General features: G+C 39.2%; 1 protein-coding gene across 1 annotated transcript in view; it reads left to right on the top strand.

Moving 5' to 3' along the window:
* LOC136886445 (probable cytochrome P450 6a13) overlaps positions 1-14702 on the top strand; it is a 28452-nt gene extending 13750 nt beyond the window's left edge. Inside the window, exons 2-6 of the mRNA XM_067159224.2 lie at positions 437-798; positions 1186-1526; positions 4689-4913; positions 8112-8363; positions 11416-14702. Coding sequence (XP_067015325.2) covers positions 437-798; positions 1186-1526; positions 4689-4913; positions 8112-8363; positions 11416-11597 — 1362 coding nt within the window. The 3' untranslated portion in view covers positions 11598-14702. The remainder of the gene's footprint in view (positions 1-436; positions 799-1185; positions 1527-4688; positions 4914-8111; positions 8364-11415) is intronic.
* The last annotated feature ends 237 nt before the right edge of the window (positions 14703-14939 follow it).

The raw sequence follows: 14939 nt of genomic DNA, 5'->3' as shown, positions 1-14939 counted from the left end.
GGTTTTGCGGATAGTACTATCGGCTGCACACAATTCTTCAGAGTGCACTGACTCGCATCGAAATGCTCATACAATATCTTGTTTGTTGGCAAAGTATTTTCCATGCAATGGCTACTTCACTTTGGGAATAAGACTGATGCCACATGAACTCACTGCTCGACTTTGGTTGCTTCCATTACACACTGCTGTAATCAGACAACTAACATAGGAAGTGTGATCACGGCCAAAATGATACACCCATATCCCATCTGCTGGCAACAATATGAAGTCCGTTGAACGTACTTTCAAATGTATATATTACATTTTGACATTGGCACATTTTTAGTAAATAAAAAATTGTTGCCATGACTTATGAATCAACCCTCATAAGTATAATTTGGGTTCAACTGTAATTTACTCAATATTTCACCTTACATTCTTTCTCTCTTCAAAACAGGGTGAGGAACTGAAGCTTCTCTATGGCATGTACCCCAAGGAGCGCTATGTGGGTATTTTCCAATGGCGTTCACCAGCACTGTTGGTACGAGACCCTGAACTGATAAAACACATCGTACTCAAAGACTTCAGCCACTTCCACGACCGTGGGATGCACTACGACGAAGTTCACGACCCTCTGACAGCCCATCTCATCAACCTAGAGGGAACTCGTTGGAAGTCATTACGCTCCAAACTAACTCCCGCCTTCAGTTCGGGGCGGCTCAAGGCTATGTTTCCGCTCATTGCTGAGTGCTCGCTGGAGATGATTAACCACATCGAGAGTGGTGGTGGACTTGTAGACATCAGAGAGACGTTAGCAAGGTATGTTTCATTATCACCACTAACATGAACTTGCTTGAGACGAACAAGTATGAACAAAATTTTAATAATTTTTTCTTTTTTCTTTTAAACTGGGATAAGATGAGGAAAGTTTTGAATGTCCCAGGTTTGAACAAAGGAATTATCATTAGGACAAACTCGTGGTCTTAATTCTCTATGCAAGTCCATATTGAGACTGGTTGCTTTGCCACACCACTTAAATACGAGTAGTCAAAAAAAAAGAAAAAGGGCTTATCGAGTTTGCTATGGTCTGCGTAAACAGCACTGTGGTAATTATTTGTTTTGTAGTTGCCATCATTTACAATAAACTGTTGAAAGTTATAGCCCGTTAAGAGGTTCAACCACTTACCGACTGTTTCTTTGCTGCAGGTTTACCACAGACGTAATTGGGACCTGTGCTTTCGGTCTCAAGTTTGACGCGCTTACCGACCCAGACTCTCAGTTTCGAACCATGGGCCGTCTGTGCATGGCACCCTCCTACTCCGCAGCTCTGCGACGTATGGCACGCTTGACCTTCCCCGAGTTAACAAAGGCACTTCGCATCTGTCAGTTTCCACCAAACGTCACAATCTTCTTCTGTAACGTCATACGCGATGCTCTAAACCTACGCCAGGATGACAAGATGAAACGTAATGACTTCTTGCAACTGCTGCTGCATCTCAAGAAAGAGGAGGCGGTAATTCCTGATATCTCGGGAAAAAATGTACTAGGTTTGTACTCAAACCACTATAAGAGTTCTTTTCGACATTTTGATTTCATAGATGCTTGCTGATAACTGCATATGAAATGCATTGAGTTTATGATTCTTTAGCATTTACAATAAATGTGAAGAATTACTCTAAATAGATTATTTCTCTTCAAAATGTACATGTTTGCAAATGAAGTTTACCAATCCCAGATCTATTCTTCATTATGGACTAGAATAAATTATAAAATAATAGAACATCTAATTATTTTATCATTTTGATAAAGTCATTGAATTTTGTGAAATATTGGTTCACTGAAAAAGAAATTGTGTTTACGAGCAGTTCAAACAGTTTTGTGATGGAAAGGAAACTCTCGATGATGTGCCGCGACTGTTTTGCTTATGGATTCTGTTCTGAATACTTACTCCAACATCAACATGAGTCTCCGTCACCGTTTTTCCCAATTTGTAACAAAACTTGATGTTTATGCATGGCTTCACTGCACTATGACACGAGTCTTCACATGCACTACGTTCGACTGGCTGCAGCAGAGTAACCTGCTTCAACTCCATGTGTTCAGTGATATTTGGCACTTAACGGAAATCCTGTGAAACAGGGATATGGATAGGTCCGCTTTGTCAATAAAATTACATACACAAATATACTGTATATTATTACATATTACATAAAACATGTTTTGAGAACCGACCAACCAATTTTCAAAAAAGTTCCATCCATAAGACTTAATCCTAAAACACTCTATTTACACAAAAAATTTGTACAATATTGCAACAGTTATAGTCTAAAAACTTCCATATTCTTCTTTCAAGAGAAAATTCTTGTAATCTTACTTTAAAATCCTGTGTACCGGTACTCAACCAAAGAATCTGTTAAAATGTTAAGGGGCCCATAGACGTGCAATATTATTGCGCGAAATGGATTGTACAATATATTGTTAGCTGCCCACAGACGTACAATATTATTGCACAACAAGCGGGTTTGTGCAATAAATAGAATCGTGTGGAGATAATATTGTTGGTTGTGCAATATATTGTGCAAAGCGGTCACAGACGTGCAATATGCGTGGCAATATATAGTCAGTCCATGCCGGTGTTTTGTTTGGTGAACACTCTTTTCTGTATCAGGAAACCGCTTCACTTCCTTCCGGAAGTTTGTACCCAGAGAACTGATTTTTTAAATACCTTCTTGCTTGTCGCCGTTCGGATATTTTTCGCAATATTTCTCAATAAGTTCCTCATTCTGTTCACCTTTTTAACGCGATTACCGTAATCTTTGCTTTTAACGTCCCATAGAGCCGGAAGGCCATGCTACACTCCGATAAGCTCCAAAATAAACTTTTTCACCTCCTATCTTAGAAGTGAAGCTTCCACGGTGTGAAGAATTATTTAATTTATTAAATAATTTTTCATCTCCTATTTGTCTGCCATCACGATACGTTTTCCCCCACTTGTTGATAACAATTGGCGGCAGGGCGGGATATTGCACAATATTGCCAATACATGACACAGTATTTTGTGATTTCCGCAATATATTTCAAACTTTTTTGATTTTGTACAATATATTGCACAACTCTTCAATATTAAATACACACTATCAATTATATTGCACAAACCCCGATATTGTGCAATAATATTGCACGTCTATGGGTCCCTTTAACATACCATCCATAGTAAAAACTGTACATACAACTTGGAGCTAATGTTTGAACCACTGACATTAAAATCCACTGTTAAAATTATTTTTTCTCTAGTCTGCTAAAAACCTAAAAATGTGCCTATATTCTGTGTTGCAATGCTGTGGAGCCATTTTTCATCTTGTTTTTGTATGGTGAGATTATTTTTATATTTTTTTTATTTTTTACAATTTGCATTACATCGCACAGACACAGATAGGTCTTATGGCAACAATGGGATAGGACAGGCCTAAAAGTGGGAAAAATGTGGCCATGGGGTGAAAATGGGAAACCACGGAAAACCATCTTTAGGTTTGCCGACAGTGGGACTCGAACCCACTATCTCCCGGATGCAAGCTCACAGCTGCATGCCCCTAACTGCACGGCCAACTCGCTCAGTAATAGATCTTCTTAAATGGTATATATGTTGTTAGGCTGTGTGGCCTCTACTTATCTTGTGAACATCTGTATGTTTCTGGCAATGATAATTGAGATTACACTGCATTGGGCAGTAGTACATCTTATACATCACCTCTTTACACTTCATTGGTACTCCTTCCTCCAGACCAGCTTTCTCACACTCTGGTAGAATGCATTTCCCTGTTGAATTCATTTACTGATCTCCATATCCTGCATCAGTTCACTTCTTAAGTACTAAGCTCTCAACAATTTCAAGGTTTTGTACCTTCATTTTTATAATTCCCTTCCCTTCCCTTTCTCCTCTAGTCAACACCATTGTCTTACTCTCTTCCACACTGAATTTCATTCCATAGTTATCATTAATCTCAATCAGTATGTTGAGCTGCCCTTGTACTTCCCCTCTGCTAGCTCTCCACACCACAATGTCATCTGCAAACAGCATTCACCTTCATCCCCCTTTCTCCTTTGTCTCCTTCGCAATTTCATCTATAACCATTATGAATGACAGTGGTAACAGCACACTTCCTTGTCAGGTTTCATTACAAAACCACACTGTTCTCCCCAGATGTGCCTGGACACAGCTGCAACAATTTTTGTACAATCATCATCAAAGAACCTCTACAGCGTGCCAGGTAGGGTGGTGTTGAACAAGTCTTTGCCATTGTTGTCTCTCCAGAAATGCCTCCTCTCTCATCACTGACTCCCACTTCTCTCCTTTCTCTCCACATCCTCTCTCAGCTGGTATAGCCATCTTTTCCTAGGTCTTCCCACTGACCTTCTTCCTTCAACTGTTCTTTCTAGGCAATCACGTGGTGCTCTTGTGCCAGGCATTCAGTTTACATGTCCAGATCCTTTCTGTTACATTACTCTGGGTATCAGATCTAAGTTGTCGACACTATCGTAAGCTTTTCTAAATCAAGGAATGTCATCACTAGGGCCTGAATGTTTATGACCTAAAAATATTGATAATCATCACATTAACAGGATGAAATCTCCCAAAGAAAAGATTGATTCATTTTGCTTTTAGTGCTAGGTTTGTTGGAAATTTGAATATTTTCTCTTTCTCTTGCTAGTGATGAACGATATGGTGCTGGCAGCACAAGCATTTGTGTTCTTCCTCGCGGGATTTGAAACCTCGTCGAGCACCATGTCGTTCTGCCTTTACGAGCTGGCTCATCACCCTGAAATACAGAGCCGGTTACGAGAAGAAGTATCCGCTGCTGTCAGACAAAGTCAGAATGGTGAATTAACGTATGAAGCTCTTCAAGATCTAACCTACATGGATAAAGTGTTCTCAGGTTAGTACACAATATTTTTTTCTTAACTGTGAATAAAGATAAAGGAATGCAGTCAAAATAAATAAATAAATAAAACTAAATCTGCATTTAAAGCTGTTGCCCTGGTGGCAGATTCCCTAAATTGTTCACCATTTTCTTTTCTTTTCTTTTTTTACCCATTATCTAGTCCTTTGAATCCATGAAGAGAAATCTGAGAAATGCCCTTAGTAATCTGTCAAGGTACTACAATAAGAACCAACTAAGACCCAATTTTCTACGACACAAGTGTGTGCCTTCCATTTAAGGAATAGGGAAGGTTATCGTGAGTTGCATCTAGAATGATCAGGCATCCAACTGCAGCACTGTCGCACTCCAAAATACCTGGAAGTGATCCTGGATAGAACTCTAATGTTCAAAACCCATTGTAAGAGTAAAAGATGAAATTCTCCATGTGAACCAATCTTATTCACAGATTGCAGGGTCACAATGGGGCTCTCATCCTCAAACAATACAAATTACAGCAATGGCAGATTTTTTCTGCTGCTGAATATGCTTTCTCAGTCTGGTAGAGTTCATCTCATTAGTGTTGGCTACTGAATGCATGATTCGAAGCAGTGTATTGATTCATTCAAGTGTCCAAGTGAATCGATTCATAGAAACGGCGAGCTCATGGCACACGATTCAGCTTACTCCCAGCGGAGAGTGCTGGCGGGGAGCCAAGCTTCCGCTGCAGCGAGACAGTGAATCATAGCACACCGAAAGAATCATGCGCACAGCACGGCTCAGTGAGGCACAAGATACACATGCACACTGGATATTGGCGGAGAGCCGAGCTTCCGCTGCAGTGAGTCATTACAGTGAGCCATGGCATACTGAAAGAATCGTGCGCACAGCATGACTCAGTGAGACACAAGATACACACGGCTCCTTATCGGCACACTGGACACTGGTGGAGAGCCGAGCTTCCACTGCAGCGAGACGTACAATGAGCCATGGCACACCGAAAGAATCGTATTCAGTCACGGATCAGTGAGACACAACACACACACACACGGTTCATTGCATTCACTGTCCCCTTCTTACAGGGAGGTTTAAATAATAGATGGACTTATTTGCAGTGTTAAAAAGGTAGTCTAAACATAATTCTAAAGTAGCTAGTAAGTAGGTAGGCTGTTAGTTTATACTATTTATTAGTTTAATGAATCTTAGTATTATAACTTAGTTGACATTTGACAATTAATTAAACTCTACTCTAGCCTGCCGTATGACTGAGTCATGTTCATGACCACTCAAAAGTACCTGTTTTATATTGGGAAGAACGACTCAGTATTCTCTCAGTTCGTATGTCACATCGTTGCACAAGACTTCAATAATATGTGGACAGTAAGTGAGCCGACTGACGCAATAACTTAATCAACAGTATGTTGAATCAGAAAACCAGTGGGCTACTGTACATCTCGGGTAGCCTATACAAAATATGATGCTTTAAAAACATCCTCTGCTGATAGAAAAATACATATTTTCAAAAATGACTGAGCGAGTTGGACGTGCAGTTAGTATCGTGTAGCTATGCGCTTGCATTCGGGGGATGGTGGGTTCGAATCTCACCGTTGGCAGCCGTTAAGATGGTTTTCCATAGTTCCCCATTTTCACACCAGGAAATGCTGGGACTGTACCTTAATTAAGGCCATAGCTGCTACCTTCCTAATCCCAGACCTTTACCGCTGAATGCTGTTGCTGCTGTCTTACCAGTACATACCACACAGATGCAGTAGGAGTGGTGACTCTAATGTGCCATGAATCGGATCACTGTATCGATTCAGAAAACGAATCGAATGCCCCATCACTACATCTCATGCCAGACAGGTAGCTACAGCTCTCAATGAAAACTGTAGGTTGATTACAGGCTGATTAAACCCTACTCCGACAGATAAGCTCTATTACTTGGCTGGAAGAGCACCACCCTATGTCTGTAGAGAAGTAGCTGCCAACAGGGAGATGCTTAAAGTGGAACAGAACAGCGCATAGACAGTGATGATCAAGTAGCGAAGTGGAGGCCAAGTTCCCTATAGAAGTCAAAATATGTATAATCTGATGGCCTTTCAGGCAACAATTTTTGTAAAAGAGACCAAGTTTCTCCATTGCCTGTTCCTCCAAGTAGCCTACGCACTGGCCTCCATGGTATGTGCTAGCCATGCGTCTTGGTAGATGTGATAGTTACCAACTGATGAGCCCAAATTGGGTACACTGGGGTAAAGCGCTGCCAACCAAAAATTAATTATTGAAATCGACTTTCAACCTATTAGGTTTTGTAAAAATGGCCAAGCAGACACCAGTGGGGTCTGCGAATCGGTTGTGGGTTCGGACCCCACTGGTGTCCGGTTGGCCATTTTTGCTCTGTACTTAACATCTCTTCAACATGTACTGAATGTACGTAACACAATCTAATAGGTTGAAAGTCGATTTGATTACAATGCGATTGTGAAAATTTGGTATTCGTTAAAAATGTGAGTTAGCTGGAAAATTTATAATTTCCAATAACTGACCATTTATATTGGAATCATGAATGAACTCATTCAGGACAAATATTTCAGGTTCCTGCTGGTGGGACCTAGTGTTTACAGTGCACTAAGTCTTCTGGTATGGGCTAGAGCAATTTTGTTACTTTCATTGATCTGTCTCTGTCTTATCCTTGGCTTTGACAAAATGAAAGTGACTGAGGTATGAGCGATGCTAGTAATGCCATTCCTTACGCAGACAGTCCCTGCTATGAATGGTGTGAAAATATTGCTCATAGGGTCGGTTGGTGCATGCATTTCAGTGGGCTTGGCAGACTGATATGTAATGGCAACTTCTGGCTCGGTGAGGAAAGCAGCGGGAAACTACCTCACTCCTCATTTCCCTAGTACGTCTCTTCAGTGATGCCTAGGCCATCTATGACAGCTCATGGCGGAACTGTTGAGGATCCAACCAGCTTTCGGGCTGATGACTAAACATACATACCCTATGGGATACCAATATAAATGGTCCGTTATTGGACATTCCCTATGGGAATTAAAATCTACATCACAAAATGTGTGACGTGATGTTACCTGGCAACTGTTGATGGATGGTCATGATGAAAGATAAATAAGCTATATTTATGATTATTTGATTGTCCCAAAATAAATTTTTCATCATTTCTATTTCATTCAGGAACTGATACAACCTATGTTACAGAAACTCTCCGCAAGTATCCTGTGGCGGCCATGCTGCTCCGCGAATGTACCAGGGAGTACCACGTACCCGGCAGCTCCCTGAAGCTCGATCCTGGTCTACAGATCATCATTCCAACATATGCTTTACATCACGACCCAGCCTACTACCCAGAACCTGCACGATTTGACCCCGAGAGGTTCAGTGAGCAAGCCAAGGCTGCAAGGCACCCCTTTACCTATCTTCCATTTGGTGAAGGACCTCGCGTTTGTATAGGTAAGATACAGTTTTCACAAGTAATGAATTTCATACTCGGTTCCATATTGACCTGACAATTTCATAAATACAATTCTTAGAACAATATATTTATACTAGTAGATACTCGGCGTGCACAGCTACGCCTCAATAAGTAACCTGTGTTTGTTAATTCATTCTAGTCGCCATAAGACCTATCTGTGTCAGTGTGATGTAAAGCCCCTAGCAACATATTCCTTCATTATTTTTTTAATTTACATTTTTCTTATTATATTTACCAGTAATTTCACTTGCAAAACAAAGAAATGATTACTGTAAATATGTTCTATTTCCTATATCTGTTAATTTGATCAAACTATTTCTATTTGCTTACATTAATGTTGATTTATTTGCATGATTTCATTGCAATGCGAGTGGTTACACAATATTCTTTGCTTTTCTATCTGGTGCGAAAATGAACAGATTCCTCAGCAATGAGTTGCCCAGTTACATGAAAGTATATCTTGATCACAGCATGTTTGATTGCTATTTCCAAATAACAGGCAAGTTCATGAACCTCTTAGCAAGAAAGGTATACAGCATTTCTTACCGAACTATCATGATACAGAGTAAGTCGCTAATGACAATCTATCCATCAAGGTCGATCCGATCTTGGTGCAGCTTTCTAGAAATATTTTATCTTGAAAAAAAAAAAAAAAAAAAAATTTACATTGCTTTTCAAGAAATGAAAGATTTTTCTTGTACTAGGTATTGAGATCATTTGGAAGACTTTGGTACAAACCGCATCTTTTAACTTCCTTTGGTTTAAGAGCTTGAGTTTTGTGAAATATACACATTGGCATTTTATATATAAAGATTGGTCCAGCTGTCCACTCAAAACTAAATGGTCTGTACACTCATAAAAACTAGTGAGACTAGGACATGTTTTGACCCCATATGAGTCATCTTCAGCAAGTATACATGGAAAGAAGACAAGTGAGAAATGTGGATGAAAAGAATGATTGATGGAAAAGTTCAGTATGACACATTGAAAGTTTTTTAAAATATCATGCATTGTTTTACAGTCTTGATGAAATTCTAAAATTAGAACAAAGAGGAAGTGATCTATCTAGATGGCTATAGTCCATTACTGAATAAAATAGTTAAAATACGCCCAACTGGAGGAGTTTCTTGTGGTATTCATGAACTTTTGTTTTTAACAGAATGTATTGTCAGATGTAGCTGTCAATATGGAAACCGACTATGGTTCTTGAGGTCCAGAATTCAAAAACAAAACTGGACAAGTTAAGGAATGACGTGGTTAGAAAGGAAGCTGGGATTGAGACATCATTATTAGGTCAGGTCAGCGTGCCCATATTGAGCCAACAAGGACAGCTTATGTTAACATGGAGAGACATGTGGCAGGAAAATGGATGGTGGGAAGACCAAGAACCCACTGGATGGATGTCATAAAGATGGACATGGCAGGTTGGGGAAGGACACTGGAGGACGTCATTAACAACAGAATGTATCTCAATAAGACAGAATGGAACAGGTTCACAAACAGTACCCGGGAAACTGGAACTGAAAAATGATGATGATTTCTCACTTGAGATATTTTAAGTTGTCTTGTTTCCATGTATACTACCAGCGCAGCCTATGATTGTATGCAAATTAGGGTGTTTGAGAACCATAACATCAGTACTCAAATTAAGCTGTATGTATACCAAGCTGTTGTGTTGTTCCAACTCTATTTTATGGTTGTTACATACAGAAGGCACTTACTATAGCTGAAAAAATACCATCAACACTGCTTTAGGAGAATCCTAAGAATAAAGTGGCAAGACAGATGCACTAATGTAAGTGTTTTGGAGCAAGCTAACACAACTAACATTGAGGCTTTCATAATAAAACAACAGCTTCGGTGGACAGGTCATGAAGTTCGCATGCCTGAGTCATGTCTCTCAAAACAAATCATGTACTGTCAGTTGAAAATTGGACAAAGAAAACAAGGTGGGCAACAAAAACACTATAAAGACATTCTGAAGGCAAATCTAAGGAAATGTCAAACTGACCCTGAAAATTGGGAGGTTGTGGCATCCAATCATCCAGAATGACATCGCTCCATCCACCAAGGGCATCTATCCTTTGAACTACAGTGGAAAAACTTCAGTCCGACAAATGCAACATTAGGAAAGAACGTACGGATAGCAGAAGTATTTATCCTCAAGAACAAGTGGCTACCCAACTGCCAACATTGTGGAAGAGTCTGTGGTTCCAGAATTAAATTATACAGCCATCAAAGACCTCGTGTGATTTGAACTTTACTTTTGTAAGACAATTATACTTGTTAACGAGTGATAGCCTATAATAATACTAGCTGAAGAGAACCCATACGGGTCGAAACATGTCCTAGTCTCTCTAGTTTAGTTTTAAGTGGTTTACATCAGAATTGTATTGAACAGGTGGACCAATATAAATATATTATTCTAAGAATTTTTTTTTTTAAATACAGCTTTTTTTCAATCACTACTGATCTCCATTTAGGGCAATCACCCAGGTGGCAGATTTCCTATCTGTTGTTTTCCTAGCTTTTTCTTAAATGATCGCAAAGAAATTGGATGATATTTGGCATTTAACAGATTCATTGCCTGATTTTGTGTATAATTAGAATAGTGTTAAAAAAAAAAAAAAAACCACAACGTATTATTAACGTGAGCTCAGCTGGCTAGTTTATCAATAACTTTCCATTATGTCATGCTCAGGTGATGTCAATGGCTTTCACAGAACTGTATTTGTAAATTTTTATTATCATTGTATTTTAAGATGTTTTTTGAAATTATGTAGGCGTTATTTAATAAGTAGCCTATTTAATGAGCTGGCTAGTTTACTGGTAACTTTTCATTGTCATTGGAACATGACGAACATGGAAGTGAAGAGCCTGGCACAAGTGAGTGGAAGTTAGCCAAACTCAGCTACAGAACCTATGATCTAATAATGATAATGATTTTTTCAATGTAATTTTTTCTTAAGTTCCAGTTATTTAAAGCTGTTCATTTCAAAACCATTACACAAGCCATTATTTCCTTTCCAGGACAACGCTTCTCATATCTCGAGATGAAGGTAGGGTTAGCATACTTGCTGCAGAATTACGTGATCGAAACGTGTCCGGAGACGGTGCCCATCAAATTGGATCCAAGAGTGTTCGTCCTGCAACCAGAAAAAACAGTCTACCTCAAGTTTGTACGCAGAAATTCTACGGAAAGTATCTTATGATGTACTGAAAGAGACTAATCAGCAGTTTAGATGAGCGTCTCTGTGTTGTCGTTCGTTTAACCTAACAATTCAGAGAGGAATGTTCACAGTGTTTGACGGGCAGCTCACAGTATAAAATTTCTTCATGTTCTAGATAGTATTCAATATTCCAATTCACAGTCCGGTCTGATACTAAACAACAAATTTCAAACGAAAAATCATTGTGGCTTAGGTAATTAATATTGGTTTGTTGATATTTTCAAGTATTCATACTCATGTAAGAATGTAAGAAGTTGAGACTGGTTTATGTGTAACTCAGTTCTCTGTAATTCTATTTTATATGTAAATTTCTGTAGGTCCCGGCAAAAAATAACTTAGAAACTTGTTAATTAAACCTCATTTGTACATAACCATTTATACGTAATTCAGTATTATACATATTAATAGTCGTTAAATGCAGTTTATTTGTATAGATACATACATATCTCACGTCATTTCATCTTAAGCGATGGGTCAGCAACGAGGCTTCTCCACCAGTTCCAGTCTCTGAACTTCTCTCCTTCTTCGATGCTTTCCAAAGTATGTCCTCGCTGCTGAATGTCAATCTTCACCATGTCCTTATACCCGAGTCTTGTCACCCTCTTGGTCTTTTGACTTCAAGTTTTAGCTCATAAATTTGTTTCGGTAATCTGTTATCTTCCATGCATCGCATATGGCCATACCATCTTAGCCGCTGCGATGTTATTCTGTCCTGCAGTCTTACAACTTGAGTCTGCTTGCGGATTTCCTCATTACGGACTCTGTCCCTCCGTGTCTTATTGATCATGCTACAGACAAACTTCATTTCTGCTGCATGGATTCTACTAACATCTTTAATTCTCATGGTCCATGTTTTGCAACCATAGGTCAGGATTGGTATGTACCGGTAATAGGTTTCATATATGACTCACTTACATTTTGTTGGTATTTTCTTGTTCCATATTATGTCTTTATAACTATTTTGTCTGAATTCTGTGGGAAATTTCCTTGTGTTATAGAACTAGTATCAGAGATAACACTTCCAAGATATTTGAATTGATGGTTCATCTGTAGCTGTTGCCGCTCCATTTCAATGTGTCCCACTGGTTGTCCGTATTTTTCATGACTATAACCTCACTTTTCTCTTGGCTGAAGATGAGTCCATATTCTTTAGCAGCTTCTTCTTTTTGTTTTTTGCTAGTTGCTTTACGTCACAACGACAAAGATAGGTCTTATGGCAACGATGGGACAGAAAAGGCCTAGGAATGGGAAGGAAGCAGTTGTGGCCTTAATTAAGGTACAGCCCCAGCATTTGCGTGGTGTGAAAATGGGAAACCACGGAAAACCATTTTCAAGGCTGCTGACAGTGGGGTTTGAACCCACTGTCTCCCGGATGCGAGCTCACAGCTGCGCTCTCCTAACCGCACGACCAACTCGCCCGCTTTAGCAGCTTCTGTCCAGGAGTTTATTTGTTCTTGAAGGTCTTCTTTAAATTCTCCCCACAAGCATATGTCGTCAACAAATAAGATAACTTTTATTTTCTTACCTCCAGTGAATTGGTGTACTTTTCTCTGAATCTCGTTCATCACAATGATGAAAAGGAGAGGAGACAAAACACCATCCTGTCTTAACCCAGATTTTATATCAAAGGTTTCAGTCATTCCTACAGGTGTTTTGACTTTACTGCGGATATCTTCATACAAATTCTTGATCCTGTGTATCATGTCATCCTGTATTCTAATTTTCTTCAGTGTTTCCCACACCTTCTCTCTGTTCACAGTATCAGTTTATTTGTACGTAAAAGAATTAAAAATTATGTCATGAATGTATGCATTTCCTCTGATCAAAACACAGGCAAGTCAGAAATGCGATACATTAGTCAGCTTTGTTGGCCGTGAGAATTTTGCTGCAGATGTTTGAGGGATGTGATGCGGGAGTGTAATAAATTGCATGGGAAGTGACCATACAGCTTTTAACTAAAAGCGAAAGATTATGAATCAGAAACCTCTTTGTCGAACACACTTGATTTGCACGTAAGAGAGTTCAAATAATGTTGTAAACATATGACTTTGCCGATGTTACTGAAACACAAGTGAGTCAGAAGTGTTGCCACTGTTAATGGCAGAACTTAAGCTGCAGATATTGGAGGGATGGAGTGCGGTGGTGTAGGGAAGGTCATGGGAACTGAACGCACAGCGTAAAGGTGAAGTAGAACGATCACGAGATAAGTGATAAGGGCATACTTCAATTTTAACTGTAAGCAGGTTAATTAAATGGGACATCTTAAAAGGATGCCGACAGCTGACATTTGCCGTATTGAGTAATAAAAAACTGTGGGTCTGTCATTAGAAATTGTATGCGACTGCAGCTTGCAACTTAAAAAAAAAAAGGAATTGTACGTTGCTGTCAGTTGGCAATGGAGAACAAAAAGAGAAAAGTTAGACGCTGAAAGAGAAAGTAAAATTTATATGAGAAGTGGACAATAATACACATACAACTAAAACAGGTGGAGATTTAGGAATTTCTTATACCTCACTTAGCACATTCATTAATAGGAGAATTTTTAAAAATTGGTACAAAATCAGCAATGTTCTTTTTTTTTAGATCTGCTTTATGTCGCACCGACACAGATAGGTCTTATGGTGATGATGGGACAGGAAAGGGTTAGGAGTGGGAAGAAAGCAACCCAGTCCCAGCATTTGACTGGTGTAAAAGTTGGAAACCAGGGAATACCATCTTCGGGGCTGCTGACGGTGGGATTCAAACCCACTATCTCCAGAATCCAAGAACACAGTTGCGTGACCTTAACCGCATGGCCAACTCGCTCAGTTTCCTTTTTCCTTTTAACCATACTGCAGCTAGAAGCCTAAGGGCAGTGCAATTTGTTACCTCCTCTACCTACAAAGTACCTGATTTTGAGTTAGAACCCATTCCCATTGATACGTAGGCTACTGTATGCTTAAGTTAGCAAATGCTGAATATTATTCTGCAGCTACATTAATTTAGTGAAATGTTAAATATGTCATTTATGTACAAAACCCCATAAAAATGTATCCTCAAACCGAGTAAGGAAATATACATCAAATAATTTTAAAAAAATAAAAAAATAAAAAAGGAAAATCAATCTGAATCAAATCTCAATGGTCAAAGGTAGAATATTGCCGCTTAACTGTTCCTAACTTTCAGTATAACCTGTACATTTATTTGATCTGTCAAAATGCCTCCTGTTAAGGTCCTCTTGGTCGTTTGCATAAATTTTGTATGTCGTGTTTCAACAGACTGAAAGACCTTAATTATTATATGTATGAACTAACCCCAACATAATTGGTCCATTTTTGGAAATTA

Source organism: Anabrus simplex, chromosome X, assembly GCF_040414725.1.
Source record: "Anabrus simplex isolate iqAnaSimp1 chromosome X, ASM4041472v1, whole genome shotgun sequence".
NCBI classification, from domain to species: domain Eukaryota; kingdom Metazoa; phylum Arthropoda; class Insecta; order Orthoptera; family Tettigoniidae; genus Anabrus; species Anabrus simplex.
The sequence above is the reverse complement of the archived record's forward strand: the minus strand, read 5'-3'. Positions and strand labels throughout refer to the sequence as shown.